General features: G+C 35.3%; 1 protein-coding gene across 1 annotated transcript in view; it reads left to right on the top strand.

Moving 5' to 3' along the window:
• C9 (complement C9) overlaps positions 1-17,306 on the top strand; it is an 88,035-nt gene that overhangs the window by 44,182 nt on the left and 26,547 nt on the right. The window contains exons 6-7 of the mRNA XM_004848587.3: positions 5,688-5,939; positions 9,964-10,204. Coding sequence (XP_004848644.1) covers positions 5,688-5,939; positions 9,964-10,204 — 493 coding nt within the window. The remainder of the gene's footprint in view (positions 1-5,687; positions 5,940-9,963; positions 10,205-17,306) is intronic.

The following is a 17,306-nucleotide window of genomic DNA, read 5'->3' as shown; positions in this document are numbered from 1 at the left end:
ATAACCTGGGAAAAGACAATGAGGATCACAACCCCAGGAAACCCAGCAAAATGAATCCATTGGGCATGACAAATTAAATGCAAAGGGGGAGAATCCAACATAAAGAAAAAGTCATGACAAGGCTTTTAAAACTTTTAACTTTATCTCCCTAATGAGTGTATAATTCAATCTTGTTATTGTACTGATTAGTACTTTTCTGATTCTAGAGTTGCACACCTTTCCTTGTGCTATACAGGCTATTTATCATCTTCTTATGTCTACTTTTTAATTGGGTTGTCTATTAATGAGTTCTAAGAATTCTTTATATATTCCGGTCATAGGTTATATGCATTGTAAATATGGTCTGTTTAAGGACTACTTTTCATTTTAATGATGTCATTTGAAGTTCTAAATTTTGATGGAATCTCATTTATCAATTTTTTTCTTTTATATATCATGTCTTTTGTATCCTAAGTAGTTCTTGCCTACCCTGTATTCATAAACATTTTCCTTATAATTTCTTCTTAAAGTTTTATACTTTTAGGCTTTCTTATTTAGGTTCATAGATACCTTCAAGTTATTTTCAGGTATGGAAATAAAGGGTTGAGGTTAATTTTTTACATATGGATACCAGGTGTTCTAGTGCCATTTGCTGAAAACACTATCTTTTCCTCGGCCCTTGAATTGAGTTTATATTCTACAAAATGTTAATGTTAAATAATCTTTCAAAACTCAGTGGACCATATATGTGTGGTTCTATTTCTAGATTCTCTATTTTATTCCAATGATCTATATGTCTTTCCTTAAACCAACACTGCCTTGATTACTGTAGCTTTAGAAGAAGTCTTAAAATTAGGTACTAAATGTCTTCCAACACTGTTTTTGTTTTTGTTTTTAACTTTTCTAGGTCCTTTGTACTCCTACATAACTTTTAAATTTCAATATCCAGTTCTTCATTTATAGCAAGTATACATAGACCTGAATTTTTATATATACCTTGTGTTTTCTAATCCTGCTAAATTCAAATACAAGTTCTAGGGGCTCCTAGAGATTTCTTAGTATTTTCTCTGTAGATGATCATTTCATCTGTATAAGATTTTGCTTCTACCTTGCCAATCCTATCCTAATTGTGTTATTTTATTGCCAGACTATTTTGGTGGGGCCTAGGTTTCAAAGTTTAATGGACAGATGAAGAGTAAGCATATCTGCCCTTGTTCCCCACCTTAAGGAGAAAGCATTGTATCTTCTCCATTCATATAAGGCATTTTTGCTGGAAGTATGGAGTACATGTCTTTAATCTGTTGAGAAGTTTCTGTTCTACTTCTAGTCTCCTGATAGCTTTTACCATGAACAACTGTAGAATTTAGTCCAATACTTTTTCTCCAACTAGTGACAGGATCATATGGCTTTTTCCTTTCCTCTGTTAAAATGATGACCTTTGGGGGTGGATCTTCTAATGCTGAACCAACACTGCCATCCCTATAACAAAACCACTTTCTACATCCTGCCAGATCTGACTTCCAATAGTTTGTTTTGTTAAACAAATTTCTATCTATGTTCATGCTTTTTTCTTCTATTATCTTTATCCAGTTTTAGGATTAGTACAATGTTGAGTTCCTAAAATGAGGGGAAAAGTGTTCCTTCTTTTTTCTGGTTTAAATGTTTTATATACTTTATCAGTTAAAATGTATATGAGCCTGCTGTTGTCATATAGATAGGTTTTCAAGCTAGGAATATACTTTCTTTAATAGGTGCTATTCAAATTTTATATTTCCTCCAGAGTTAGTTTCATTAATTTGTCTTCCAAGGTACTTTTTAGAAGTTGTCAAATTTATTTCAAAAAAGATTTTTGTAATATGCTTTCTATATCCTTTTATATTCTGTAAAATCTGTGATAATGTCTCCTAGATCTTGATATTGTAATTTAAAAAATGTATAATTGATATTGTGTAACAGGAAGAAAAGGTCTAAAGGAGCAGGGGAAGTAGGAGGGGTAGGGGAAAAGGAAAGAAGTGAAAAGAAAAAATATGAGAAAAGGAAAAAAATGGAAACAAAGTCTTTTCAAATAGAGAAGGGTGGAGGGGGTGAAGGGAGGGCAAGGGAAGGGGAAAAATAAATAAGAACCAAGATACTCATGTAATGGTACAAGATCCCAGTGATGAATGTAACTGTATTTTATACCTAAAATGTATCAATAAACTTAATGGGAGAAAAAAAAAGATCATCAAGAAGATCATACACCCTGACCAAGTGGGATTCATCTCAGGTATGTAGGCATAGTTCAACCTACACAACTCAAATAATGTAATACACTATGTAAATAAAGCCAAGGACAAAAACCATAAGATCACCTCAATAGATGCAGAAAAAGCATTTTAAAAAATCCAAGACACATTTATGATAAAAACCCTACAAAAAATTGGAATGGATGGTCTCTACCTCAATCTAATAAAAGCCATCTATGAAAAACCAACAGCCAATATCATACTAAATGGTCAAAAACTGAAATTCTTCACACTAAAATCAGAAACAAGACAAGGATGTCCACTATGACCACTCCTGTTCAATATAGTTTTGGAAACATTAGCCATAGCATTTAGACAAGAGAAAGAAATAAAAGGAACAAGTATAGGAAATGAAGAAGTCAAACTGTCATTATTTGCAAATGACACGATACTCTATGTAGAAGACCCCAAGAACTCCACCAAAAGTCTTTTAGACTCAATAACCAAATTCAGTAAAGTAGCTGGATACAAGGTCAACACACAAAAATCAATAGCTTTCCTCCACACGAACAAAAGACTCACTCAGAGAGAAATAGGGCAAAAAATTCCTTTCACAGTAACATCCAAACAATTGAAATACCCAGGAATCAACCTAACAAAAGAAATCAAAGAACTCTTCTCCAAAAACTATAGCACTCTGAAAAGAGAGATTGAAGAGGATATCAGAAAATGGAAAGATACCCCTTGCTTCTGGGTAGGAAGAATCAACAAAGTGAAAATGGCCATACTTCCAAAACTAGTATATAGATTCAATGCAATCCCAATTGAAATTGCAGCAGCATATTTCATGGATCTTGAGAAAACACTACAAAAACTCATTCAGAACAAGAAGAGACCTAGAAGAGCAAAAACAATTCTAGGCCACAGAGACATGGCAGGGGGTATCACAGTCCTTAACTCGAAACTATACTACAAAGCCACTGTGACAAAAACAGCATGGTACTGGCAAAGAAACAGACCTGAGGACCAGTGGACCAGATTAAAAGATCCAGAAATAACTCCAAAACACACTCAGCCACCTCATCTTTGACAAAGGAGCCCAACACCCTCACTGGAGGAAAGATAGCCTCTTTAATAAATGGTGCTGGAAAAATTGGGTTTCAACTTGCCAAAGATTAAATCTAGATCTATATCTCTTACCATGCACTAAACTAAAATTGAAATGGACTAAAGATCTAGATATTAAAACAGAAACGCTGAACCGGCTGGAAAAGAGGTCAGGTAGAACTCGTGAGGATATTGGTGTAGGAAAAGATTTTATGAACAAAACCTCAGTTGCCCATGAACTAGCACAATCAACAAGTGGGATTTATTAAAAAGCTTCTGCACAGCAGGAGAAACCACCAACAGTGTGAAGAGACAACCCACAGGGTGGGAAAAATTTTTTACCTGCTCTTCCTCAGACAAAGGCTACTATCTAGAATCTATAAAGAATTTTAAAACATCAGACCTCCCAATTTAAAGGCCCAAATCAAAAATGGGCATCTGAAATGAACAGACATTTCTCAGACAAAGAAGTAGAAATAGCAAATAAACATAGGAAAAAATGTCCAACATCAGTGGTCTTTCGAGAGATGCAAATGAAAGCAATGCTGAGATTCCACCTCACCCCAGAAAGAATGGCTGCTATCATGAAATCAACCAATCACAAATGCTGGCAGGGCTGTGGGGAAACAGGAACCCTGCTCCACTGCAATTGGGAGTGTAGACTGATGCAACTACTGTGGAAATCAGTACGGAGATACCTCAAAGAACTAGGACTGGAAGTTCCATTTGACCCAGCTATTCCCCTGCTAGGTGTTTTCCCCAAAGAATTAAAAGAATTATACCACAGTGATGTATGTGCACCCATATTCATAGCAGCACAATTTGTAATAGCTAAAACTTGGAAGCAGCCCAAATGTCCATCAACTGGAGAGTGGATAAAGAAAATGTGTTGTTTTTTTTTTTTAAATAAAAATGGAGTACTATGGGCGGGGGATTTAGCCCAGTGGTTCTGTCACCTGCCTCGCAAGTGCAAGGACCCGAGTTCGATCCCTGGTACCAAAAAAAAAAAAAATGGAGTACTAGTCAGCCATAAAAATGAGAAATTGGAGACATTTATAGCTAAATGGTTGCACATTGAGGTGATACTCTTAAGTGAAATAAATAGAGCACATACAAGTAAATACCAAATAGTTTCTCTAGTGTGAGAAACTGAAAGTGTAAATGACTAAAAGGTATAATAGATAATGTGAAATAGGAAGAAAAGAGGCAAAGGAGAAGGGGAAGTGGGAGGGGTAGGTGAAAGGAAAGAAGGGAATGGAATTAATATGAAAAAATGGAAACAAAATCTTTGTAAATGTGAAGGAATGGAGGAGTTGAAGGATGGCGGGGGAATGGGGACCAAATAAGAACCAAGAGAGATTATGTAAAGGTGCAAATTTTCAATGATGAATATCATTATTTTGAATTCCTAAAATGTATCAATAAAATTAATTTTTTTAAAACTTTCTACCCTATAACTGCCAACATATGAAACTTTGGGAGACAAACTCAAACCACATCTAAGCAAGCCATAGCACATTGATGCCTGCCTGTAGTTAAGTTGGCAAAGAATGCTTTAATTAAAAGTTTTTAATTTTTAACTGGATTATTTAGGTCATTATGAAAATTGTATATGGTTTAATTTTTTTGCAAAAAATTAAAGTAGAAAAAATATGCAAGGAAAGGTAAGCCTGCTGCTCCTTGGATTTCCATGTCATATTTTCTCCTCTCAAGGCAAGCACTTGGTATTTTGCTTACATTTCTAGTAATTTTAATGCTTATGAAAGCATTTTTGTGACAAATAATAGTGTATGAATTTAGAAGAATAATATTTGAACAGGGCTTAAATCCTAGCCTTTATACTTAAAATCATATGTAAAATAGTTCAAACAGTGCATGGCCTATAAGTCTTCAGTGATAACTTTGTTCCTTTGCTTTCTTTTTTATATAAATGGGAAGTATACATGTTCCTGTTTAGTAACTTGCTTCTTGATTGTTAATATATTCACTTTGGAAAGCTTGCTATATTCTAAATCCTTCATGAGTATTGCCTTGTTGGATCCCCATATTGACCTTTGCGCTGAGTGTGATGAACATCCCTATTTTTCAGACTACAAGTCAGACTAAGCTCAGAGAGTTATTATGCAGCGTCCTCAAAGTCACAGAACCCATTTCTGAGCCCCAGCAGCCTGACTTCAGCATCTTCCTTCTTTTTTTTTTTTTTTTTTGGTACGGGGGATAGAACTCAGGACCTTGAGCTTCCAAGGCAGGCAGTGGCACCACTGAGCTAAATCCCCAGCCCCAGCATCTTCCTTCTTAATTTCTTTTCTGTACTACCTTTCAGATAATGGTTTGATTTTTATTTGTTTTTAACTACTCTTTGTTATACTCTTTTAGACCAAAGCTGATGAAACCCTCAGAGCAGAATATTATGAAGAACAGCTTCAAGCCTTCCAAAGAATTATCCAAGAACAAACATCAGGTTTTCATTTAGCTCTAAAATTTATACCCACTGAAGTTGATACAAGTAAAAATGAAGTTTCTCAGAGAACAAACTCTTCAGATCAACAAAATGACCCAAATACTTTTCAATTTTCATATTCCAAAAGTGAAACTTATCAAAAGTTATTGTCGTATTCTTCAAAGAAGGTAAGACTTTCAAATACTTGTCATAGAGATTAAAATGATATATATTTCAAGCTAGCCAAACCCACTCTTTAGATATTTAGAGCAAATAAAGCTCATATGAGAGATGAAAGAAAACAAGATAACATCAAATCCTCAAGTAGATAGCTAAGAAATCAGAAAAAAACAACATAACTAGGGAGGACTCTGATGGTAACTTGGGTGGTAGAGAGTCAAATGGTAATACTGAGCAAGGAGTCTGTGCTTAGAATTCAGAGCATACTTTTCAAGTGAACATTCAGTTTATACACTCATCACAATTACAATGAAGAATTACACTGTGAGATTCTGAGAATTCATTGCAATGCCTCAGAATGATAGTTTTTAACTTACTACAAAGTGTGTCTCTAAAGTAATAATGCCATGAAATTTTATTCACACAGATGAAAATGGTCTGCTTGCTTTGTAGTCACTCTTTTAACCAGTGACTGAAAATGTGTTTTTGATATTTAATCTAGGTTTTGAGGTTTGTTTCATCACCATTGGAATACATATAAAATATTTTTGTAATAAATATGACAATAAAATGCTCATTATTCTTTTTCTAATATTGCAGTCGCCTAGATACTTTATTTAAAATAATAATAACTCTTAGTATTTACATCTTGCCTAATTATGTAATTGCCTTATATGGGTATGAACACTGCCATCACCCAGTGTTCAGTTGGAAATCTTTTACGTCATTCAATAAATATTTAATCATCTACTTAGTATGTGGCCAGACATCATCCTAGGTACTTAGAATGCTTTTGTGACTCAAGCTGATGAAGATTCTTGTCCTCATATAGCTGGAAGCTCACAAGAGACAGCCCAAAATGATAAATGTATTAAGAAAAGGGGGAAGCTATATAGTATTTAGAAAGTGATAAGTGGTACGGGAAAAGGAAAAGAAGAAGTACATTGGGGAATCAGGAATGCCTGGCAGATGAGAACTGAGCAAAAATTCAAAAGCAAGGAAATGACCAAGCAGTCAGATTTAGAATGATGTTCTGAGAAAAAGAAACTGTTAGATGAGGTAGAAAAAACCAGATGTGACAATTCAAATTGAGTTGGGAGGAGAAAAGATTTGAGAGGTCACCTGAATCAGGTCATGAAGAACCTCAAAGCCCATTGTGTCTGCTGACTTGTTCTCTGAGTGACATGGTAGGTCACTGGAGGATTTCAAACTGATTGTGAATATTCTATTTTATGTTTTAAATGATTACGATGGCCACTCTATTGAGAAGGGATTATGGGTACTAAGGTGAGGAGGCTTATTAAAAGCTGCTGAAGGAACCCAGTAGGAGATGGTGGTTATTATAACAATAGTTACAGAGTCAAACAGGACTCTAGGTTTGAAGCTTAGCAACTAAGAGGATGGAATTGCTGATGGAGAAAACCTGGTGAGTATGTTTAGCGAAGAAGACCAGTAGTTAAGTTTCAGTGAAGTTAGGTGTGAAATATCTACTAGGTATTCAGTTAATGATGCCAAATAGGAAAGTATGATCCTGGAGTTTGGGAAAGAAGTCTGGGTTTGAGTTGTAAATTTGAGAGTTGTTGACATATAGGTAGTGCTTAAAGTCTTGGGGTTTGGTGAGGCCATCAGAAGAGTTAGAATACATTAAAATTAGATGATCAAAGTTAAATCTGGGTACCTTCCACAGAAAGAAATTTGTAAAAAGAGGAATCAGCAAAGGAAGTGACCAGCACAGTGCCCTGAAGTCTTGGTACTCAATGTGGTCCAGGGATCAGCAATATCTACATCACTGAGAAGCTATAACCTTAGGTTCTAACACAGACTTAAATCAAAATTGCATCATAATAAGGTTCTCTCTAGGTGACTTGTCCATATTTTACAGTTTGAGAAGCATTGTCCTACAAGGCAAGAAAAGAAACCCTAGGAGAAGGGAGAAGTGGACTGTGTCAAATGTGCTAATATGTCAAAGATGAGGATGGTAATTACTGGTCTTAGGATTATAAAGGTCATTGGTGACCTTAACAAGAATGTTTTCTTAGGACAATAACATTATTGAATTAGATTTTAGAGAAACTGTTAAGAGGGAAATTGGAAGTATAGAAAACTCTTTCAAGGAATTTTGCTTCTAACAAGGACAAGAACATGAGTTACAATTGATCAAACCAGTGAGACCAAGATAATTTTTTTTATTGTATTAAGATGGAAGAAATAATTGTGTATTTGGATCGAAATGCTCTAAGACCTACCACTGAAATAAACTGAACCAGAGAACAATACATGTCTGTCTAACTCCAAATTCTAAGATACACTTCCTTGTTTTCACAACAATAAAAAGGATCTTTGAGATTCTGGATCTTTGTAATGCCACTGAGAACATTATGTAAGTTAGAAGATGGTGGGCCGGGGATTTAGCTCAGTGGTTTCACCGCCTGCTGAGCAAGCGCAAGGACCCAAATTCGATCTCCGGTACCAAAAAAAAAAAAGATGGAGAGCTCATTTAACTTATAATAAATGGAGTGAATTCCTATAAGATTCTTGTTCGAGGCTGATTCACCCACTATTACCTAATTTAAACTATCTAAGCAATGTGCTCCTAGGACACAGAAAGTTTGGTACAATGTCCACATACACTAAGATTTACCTTGTAGAAAGAGATCAAATGTTTTAATGCCCACACAATCACCATATGTTAACCATGGAGATAGCAGGAGAAGCTCAAAACATCGATCTTCAAAAACATGGGTGTCAATTGTAGTCTAGTTTTCCTCAGACCAGGCTAACACATGGACTCATATAGTTCACTGTCACAGTTTTCTCTTGAACACCCACACCATCACCTGCCCCAGGAACATTTAACCATGGAGTTAAGTTGCCTTCAGAGTCATGTTTTAAAATACTGTCTGTCCGATCTTTGTCATTAAAGATCGTGAGGGCATAGTAGAAGCAACAGGGAGATCACAGACCTACATTTTTAGTAAAGTTCACGCCATATAATCTTTGTATGACCTGGGACAAATAACTTGATGTGTTTGGGTCAGAGTTTTTCATCCTCCAAATGAGGAGATTGAACCTTATATATAAAATATATTCTTCCATTGTTAACATTTAAAAAATCATCTTGGTGAGCTAAAATTTCCACATAATAAAATGGAAAGATTTAAATGTTTTGATTTATTATATACACCTTTGTAGTGACAAAGAAGATTTAGACTGTATATCTTCAAACAAGATATAGAACATTTTCATCAAACCAAGAAAATTCTATCACACTCTTCACAGTCAATTTGCTACCAACTGATAGCCAACCACTGACCAGATTTCTCTGACCATACTTATTTTTTCCCATTTGAGAACTTCATTAAACGGAATTATATAGTATATATTTCCCATGTATGACTTCTTTCACTCAGCATGATATATTTGAGATTTAGTTATGTTGTTGCATGTATCAGTAGTTTGTTCTTTTTGATTGTGAATGGTCCACAATTTGTTTATCACATCCTCCATTGATGAGTATTTGTGTCATTCTCAATTTTACACTATTCCAACAATTGCTGCTGTGACATTCTCACACAGGTATTTTTGTGGAGAATGTTCCCGTTATTTTTAAGTGAATAAGAGTAGAATTGCTGGTCATAGGATTGTTTAACTTTATGAGAAACTGCTGAATGGGTCTCTAAAGTGGCTATATCATTTTACACTCTGACCAGTGTAAAACTCTGTATTAGAGTTCCAGTTGGTGCACATCCTCGTCAACAGTTCATACTGATAATATTCTTTTCTTTTCTTTTCTTTTTTTGGTACCAGGGATCGAACTCAGGTCCTTGCGTTTGCGCAGCAGGCAGCGTAACCACTGAGCTAAAGCCAGGCCCTCATACTGATAATATTTAAGTTTAGCCTCTCAAGTGGAATAAAGTAGTATCTCATGGTCACTGCTAAAAAATTATTACTGTGAATATTCTAGATTTTATGTTTTGTTTAAAATAATAGTGCTAAAACTCATTTCTCTCCTTCGCCTGCTCTACACCAAAGGAAAAAATGTTTCTGCATGTGAAAGGAGAAATTCAACTGGGTAGATTTGTGATGAGAACCCGAGATGTCATGCTGACAGCAACATTCTTGGAGGATATAAAAGCTCTGCCAGCTACTTATGCAAAGGGAGAATATTTTGCATTTTTGGAAATGTATGGAACCCACTTCAGTAAATCTGGGTCTCTAGGAGGACTGTATGAACTAATATATGTTTTGGATAAAGCTTCCATGAAAGAGCACGGTATGTCTACAAAAAGAATTCTAATTGCAAAGGTTGTTTTGATTAAACAATATTCCTTTAACCTCTTTCAATAGTTAAAGTCTTTAGAGTAAAGGGTCTAGTAAGGTCTGATCCTTTAAGAAAACTCTGCTTCCCTTTGGCGCCTATAATCCTATCACATAGCAAATTGATTTTTACCTCTGCTAAGCTGACTTGCTCTGATACTACTCAGGGGCATTACTGATGAGTATACCAAATTGTATTGTAATTTATATTATATAAAGGTGCTGCTCATAGTGAAATGTAATTTAAAAGGTGAAGGAAAGTACAATAAACATAATATGCATAACCTATTTCTTAATCAGTATAGACTGGTTCAATATATGTATAATGATATCTTCCAAAATAGTATTCAGCATTAAAGGAAAATAAATTCTAAATTTCTTTATGAATTTTCTCTTAGAAGGAAGGGGGAAAGGAATGTTATATAAATCTTACATTGTAAAGCAAGAATAGAATATTAATTTTACTTCACATGATGATAATTCTAATCATATAATGGAGATTGAATGGGGTCCATGTTGGGGAGGTTTCTTGCTACACTTGAAGTGTGGAGAACAGGGCTGTTGTTGATCATCAGTGTGTGCATAGGAACTGGAGAGGTCTCTATCTAACACAGTTACCACCTTGGCCTAAAGTTTCATCCAAGCCTTTAAGAATAAAGTAGATCTAGTCTTGGTGGTATGCACCTGTAGTCCCAGCCACTTGGCTCACTTTATACCAGGAGTTTGAGGTCAACATGGGTCACATAGCAAAGTTCTGTCACCTAAACCAACAAAAAAGAACAAAGTAGATGCACAGTGGCCATGTTAGTAAGTTTTAACCACTTATTATGTGAGTATTTCTGGTTATGATAATCCTCACGGAGGCAATAGATGACAATATTTCTCCTCCCCACATCACAATTACCTGGTGTCTCTTAGGGATGAAAGTGTTGCTCAAAACCCCTTCCATCATTCCTACCCTGTCAGTTCATTGAGGTGCCAAGTGTCAAGTGATGAGTGGGATATGAATGTGATCTTAAAGCCTGTTCTCCCCATAGTGAGTAAGCACTTTATGGATGAAAAACATAGGAAAGCCCAAGCCAACCATTTGTGGTACCTCAGCCTGGTCCGGGGCAGTTAGAAGCCTTCCCAGGAATAGTGGAATATGAAATCGTTTGATTTCCACTGTTGCTCAGGGCCACAACCAGGGCATAGTGATGGTGAAGGCTCTGTGAGCCTCACTGGATAGTCTGTATTAACAGAGATATCATACAGGGAGGAGCACAACAAGACTGTCTTCAGCAACTTGAAGAGAAAGGCTCAGGAAGGGTGCTCAACACATAAAGAACCCTCCATTCCAGGAACTGCTTTGGTCTAACAGCATCATAAGCTGAGACTTTTAATTTTGGACACCTCCAAACTAACCACTGAAATCTACAATACTTACTTCTGACCTTAATGGACAAGGAAGGATCTTTGGGTCCATACTAATTCCTTTGAAGAGGAAGGAATCATACAATGCCAGTACCTGAGGAGTCAGCCATGTCCTCAACCTCAGCTGGGATGTCTGGACATGGAGGAGCTGAGTGCTGACTCAGGGAATCTAAGCCCTTTGGAGAAACTTATTTTTCACCTTCATCATCTTCATTCTTCCCAGGAGCCTTGCCACCATTTGCTCTTGTTTGAATTCTCATGCTTCTTAAGGATAAGGTTGGAATTCTAGAATTCTATACTTTAGTTCTTTCAGGAAGATTACCTAGAAGGGTAATATCTGGGTCAATTGGAATTTCTATTTTTATCTTTTTGAGGAATCTCCATACTGATTTCCAAAGTGGCTGTACTAGTTTACATTCCCACCAACAATGTAGAAGGGTCCATGGTTCCCTGCAGCCTTACCACCATTTGTTCTTGTTTGATTTCTTGATGACAGCCCTTGTTTCTGGAGTAAGATGGAATCTCAGTGTTGATTTAATTTGGAATTCTCTAATGCCCAGGGATATTGAAATTTTTTCATGTATTTACTGGCCTTTGTGCTTCATCCTCTGAGAAGTGTCTAAATATTTATTTCAGTTTCTCATTTTTTAATTGAGTCTTTTATCTAAGGGATCAACTTTTTTTTGAGATTCTCATATATTCTAGGCATTAGCCCTCTCTCTTGGGTATGGTTGGCAAATATTTTTCCCATTGTGTAGGTTGTCTTTTCATTCTATTGCTGCACAGATTTTTAATTTGATAGAATTACATTTGTTGATTCTTGGTGTTATTTGTTGAGCACTTGAAATTCTGTGCAGAAACTCTCTCACTATGCCTATGTCTTCAAGAGTTTTACCTATTTTATCTTCTGGCACATTAACAGTTTGTGTTTTAATATTTAGATATTTGATCCATTTTGATTTTAGTTTAGTATAGGGTGACAGATATGGACCTAGATTCAATCTTCTGCATATGGAGAGCCAATTTTCCAAGCACAATTTCTTAAAGAGGCTATCTTTCCTCCAGTATGTATGTTTTTGGCCCCTTTGTCAATTATCAGATAGTTTACTGTCCCTGAGATTGTTTCTGTATCTTCTATTCTGTTCCACTGATGTACATCTGCTTTTGTACCAGTATCATGCTATTTTTTATCACTGTAGCTTTGTAGTCTAAATTAAAATCAAGGCTTGTGAGGTGCTTCCTGCTTTGTTCTTTTTACCCAAGGTCACTTTTGATATTCTAGGTCTTTTCTAGTTTCATATGAATTTTAGGATTTTTTTTAGTTCCATGTGGAAGGCTGTTGGTATTTTGATTGGGATTGTACTATCATCTGCATGTAAGTTTTAAAAATATGTCCATTTTGACACTATTGGGGATATTTTTCCATTTTCTGATGGTCTCTTTGATCTCTTTTTCAGAGTACTATTGTTTTCAAAATAGAGGTATTTTACTTCCTTGGTTTGGTGAATCCCAAAGTGTTTATTTTTTCTTGAAGCTATTTGTGAATGGTATTGTTTTCCTAAATTCTTTCTCAGTGGGTTCATTATTGGGGTACAGGAATGTATTGGTTTTTGTTTGCTAATTTTGTATCCTGCTACCTTGCTGAATTGGTTTATTGGTCAAGGAGTCTTTTGGTGGAGTTTTTTGGACCTTTCATGTGAAGAATCATGTCATCTTCAAATAAGGATAGTTTGACTTCTTCCTTTCATGTGTTTATTCTTTTATTTCTTTCTCTTGCCTGGTTGTTCTGACTAATATTTTGAATACTATATTGAACAGAGTGTAAAAATGGACATCCTTGTCTTGTTCCTGATTTTAGGGGGAAAACTTTCCATTTTTCCCCATATAATATGATGTTGGCAATAGATTTGTCATAAGTGACTTTTATCAGATTGAGATAAAGTCCATCTAGTCTTATTTTCTTAGGGTTTTTTTTTATCATGAATGGATGCTGGATTTTTCAAGGACTTTTTCTGTGACTAAACTGAGATGATCATGTGATGTTTGTCCTTGTTTATGTTTATGTGATGTGCATATATTGATTTGCATATGTTCTAACCAACTCAGCTAACTGGCCAGCTATTGATTTGCATATGTTGAGCCATCCTTGAATCCCTGAGATGAAGCCTAGTTGGTCATGATGTGTGATCTTTTAATTGATATGATATGTACTCTTTGACAGTATCATGTTGAAGATTTTTGCATCTGTGTTCATTAAAGAGATTGGCCTGTAGTAGTTATCTTTTTTTTTTTGTTTTCAGTTGAGCCCTTGTCTGGTTTTAGAATCAAGGTAATGCTAGCTTCCAGGAATGAGTTTTGCAGAATTCCATCCCTTTCAATTTCATTAAAGAATCTGAGGTGTATTAGCATTAGATACCTCCTGAAGTTCTTGTAGAATTCAGTGGTGAATCCATCAGGTCTGGTGCTGTTTTATTTAGTAGGTTTTTTTTTTTATTACTTCCTCAATTTCATTGCCTGTTACAGAATTGCTTGGGATTTTTATATATTCTTGCTTCACCTTTGGTAATTTATATATACCTAGAAATCTATCATTTCTTCTGGATTCTTCAATTGATTAGAATACAGGTTTCTGAAGTAGTTACTAATAATCTTGATTTTGGCAGTATCTGTTGTGATTTTTCCTTTTTTGCTTCTACTTCCATTGATATATGTCTTTTCTTTCTTAAGATTGGCTAAAGGTTTGTCTGTTTTGTTTAGTCTTTTGAAGAAACATCTCTTCAATTAATTGATTCTTTATATTTTTGTCTCTGTTTCATTAATTTCTGCTCTGGTCTTCATATTAACCTTCCTTATATTAGCTGTGGATTTGGATTGTACTTATTTTTATAGGATCTTGAGGTGCATCATTAGGCTATTTATTTGGGCTCACTTTGTCTTCTGATGTAGTCATTCGTAGCTATAAACTTCCCCCTTAGGACCATTTTTATTGTATCCCATATGTCCTGGTATATTGTACTGGCATTATCATTTGATTATAGGAACTGTTCAGATTCTTCCCTGACTTCTTTATTACCTAAGAGTGTATTTTTAAATCCCCTTGAGTTTGTATAATTTCTGTAGTTTCCTTTTCCATTGATTTCTAGTTTCATTGCACTATAACCTGATAATATGCATAGGGTAATTTTGATTCTTTTCTATTTATTTAAGCATGTTTTATGGTCTATTTTAAAGAAAGTTTCATGTGCTACAAAGAAGAATGAGTATTATCTTCTTTTTTTTTTTGGTACCGGGGATCGAACTTGGGTCCTTGCGCTTGCGCAGCAGGCGGCGAAACCACTGAGCTAAATCCCCGGCCCAGTATTCTCTTCTTTGATGGAACACTCTAGACATCTGTTAAGTCCATTTGTTTGAAGGTACAGTTCAACTCTCATGTTTCTTTGTCAACCTATTTGCAATATTGAGGTATTGAGGTGTCCCACTACAATTGTGTTGTTGTTTATCTGATCTTTTTATTTCAGGCTGTAGTGTTTGTTTAATGAAGCTGTGTGTGCTGATGTTCAGTGCATATATATTTATAATTGTTATCTCTTCCCATTGAATTGTTACCTCAGCCAGTAAATAATGATCTTCTTTACCTCTTCTTGTCAGTTTGACTTGAAGTCTACTTTGCCCAAAAATAAGATAAGTGCTTTTCTCATTTTGGGGATCCCATTGCATAGAACATTGTTTTCCATCCTTTGATTTTGACTATATGAATTTCTTTTTGGATTAAATGTGTTTCTTGTGTACAGCAAAACACTTGCTTTTTTGTTGTTGTTGTTTTTCTGGTTTGTTTTTTTTTTTGCTTTTGTTTTTTGATCCAGTCTGCCAATCTGTGTCTTTTAATTGGAGAATTGAGATAATTCACAATGACAGTTATTACTCAAAGGTATTAATTTATTCTTGTCATTGCATTATTTTTCTGTTGCCCTATATTTTTCCCCTTCTGCTTAACTTTTCACCCTCCCTGACGTATTCATTCCACTAGATGTTTTCGTATCATTGCCTTCATTGACTTTTTCTTGAATATCCTTGAGAATTTTTTGGAGTGCTTGTTTGGTGGTCATGTATTTCTTAAGGTACACTTTGTCATGGAAAGACCTTATTTATCCATCACTTTTGAAAGACAGTTTTGTATAATGTGTTAGTCTGGATTAGAAATCGTTTTCTTTTAGGAAATGGAACATTTTTCTCCAATCTTTTTTGGCTTTTAAAGTGTGTTGAGAAGTCTGCTTTAATTCAAATGGGTTTACCTTCATAAGTGATTTGTTCCTTTTCTCCAACAGCTTTCAAGATTAGGTCCTGGGGTTGGCCTTCTGGGATTTTGATTATAATGTGTTGTGGATAAGTTCCTTTTATTTTCTTTTTTTTTTTTGGTAAGTTCCTTTTCTGATCATAGTTATTTACAGTTCTATATTTCTTTTTATAGTTCTATAAATTCTTTCCCCATACTTGGAAAGTTTGCTTTCTTTTCTTTTCTTTTTTTTCTGTCCCTTTCCCATCTGGACTTCCCGGGATTGTGCTTTTGTCCTGTTTGAGAGAACTGGGACCAGCAACCCTCAGCAGAGTGTGTACTTTTTTATTTAAAATTAATTTTATTGGTACATTTTAGGAATTCAATATAATGATATTCATCATTGAAAATTTGCACATTTATGTAACCTCTCTTGGTTATTTTTTCCCCATTCCCCTGCCATCCTTCAACCCCTCCATTTCTCCACATTTACAAAGATTTTGTTTCCATTTTTTCATTTTTTCATATTAATTCCATTCCCTTTTTTCCTTTCACCTACCCCTCCCACTTCCCCTTCTCCTTTGCCTCATTTCTTCCTATTTCACATTATCTATTATACCTTTTAGTCATTTACACTTTCAGTTTCTCACACTAGAGAAACTATTTGGTATTTACATGTATGTGCCCTATTTATTTCACTTAAGAGTATCACCTCAATGTGCAACCATTTAGCTATAAATGTCTCCAATTTCTCATTTTTTATGGCTGACTAATACTCCATTTTTATAAAATAAAACACATTTTCTTTATCCACTCTCCAGTTGATGGACATTTGGGCTGCTTCCAAGTTTTAGCTATTACAAATTGTGCTGCTATGAACATGGGTGCACATATATCACAGTGGTATAATTCTTTTAATTCTTTGGGGAAGACATCTAACAGGTGAATAGCTGGGTCAAATGAGACTTCCAGTCCTAGTTCTTTGAGGTATCTCCATACTGATTTCCACAATGGTTACACCAGTCTACACTCCCACTTGCAGTGGAGCAGGGTTCCTGTTTCCCCACAGCCCTGCAAGCATTTGTGATTGGTTGATTTCATGATAGCAGCCATTCTTTCTGGGGTGAGGTGGAATCTCAGCATTGCTTTCATTTGCATCTCTCGAAAGACCACTGATGTTGGACATTTTTTCCTATGTTTATTTGCTATTTCTACTTCTTTGTCTGAGAAATGTCTGTTCATTTCAGATGCCCATTTTTGATTTGGGCCTTTAAATTGGGAGGTCTGATTTTTTAAAATTCTTTATAGATTCTAGATAGTAGCCTTTGTCTGAGGAAGAGCAGGTAAAAAATTTTTCCCACCCTGTGGGTTG

Source organism: Heterocephalus glaber, unplaced genomic scaffold (assembly GCF_053883595.1).
Source record: "Heterocephalus glaber isolate CG9 unplaced genomic scaffold, H.glaber_assembly_v1.0 deba00001538, whole genome shotgun sequence".
Lineage (NCBI taxonomy): Eukaryota > Metazoa > Chordata > Mammalia > Rodentia > Bathyergidae > Heterocephalus > Heterocephalus glaber.
This window is presented reverse-complemented; position numbering and strand designations above follow the sequence as displayed.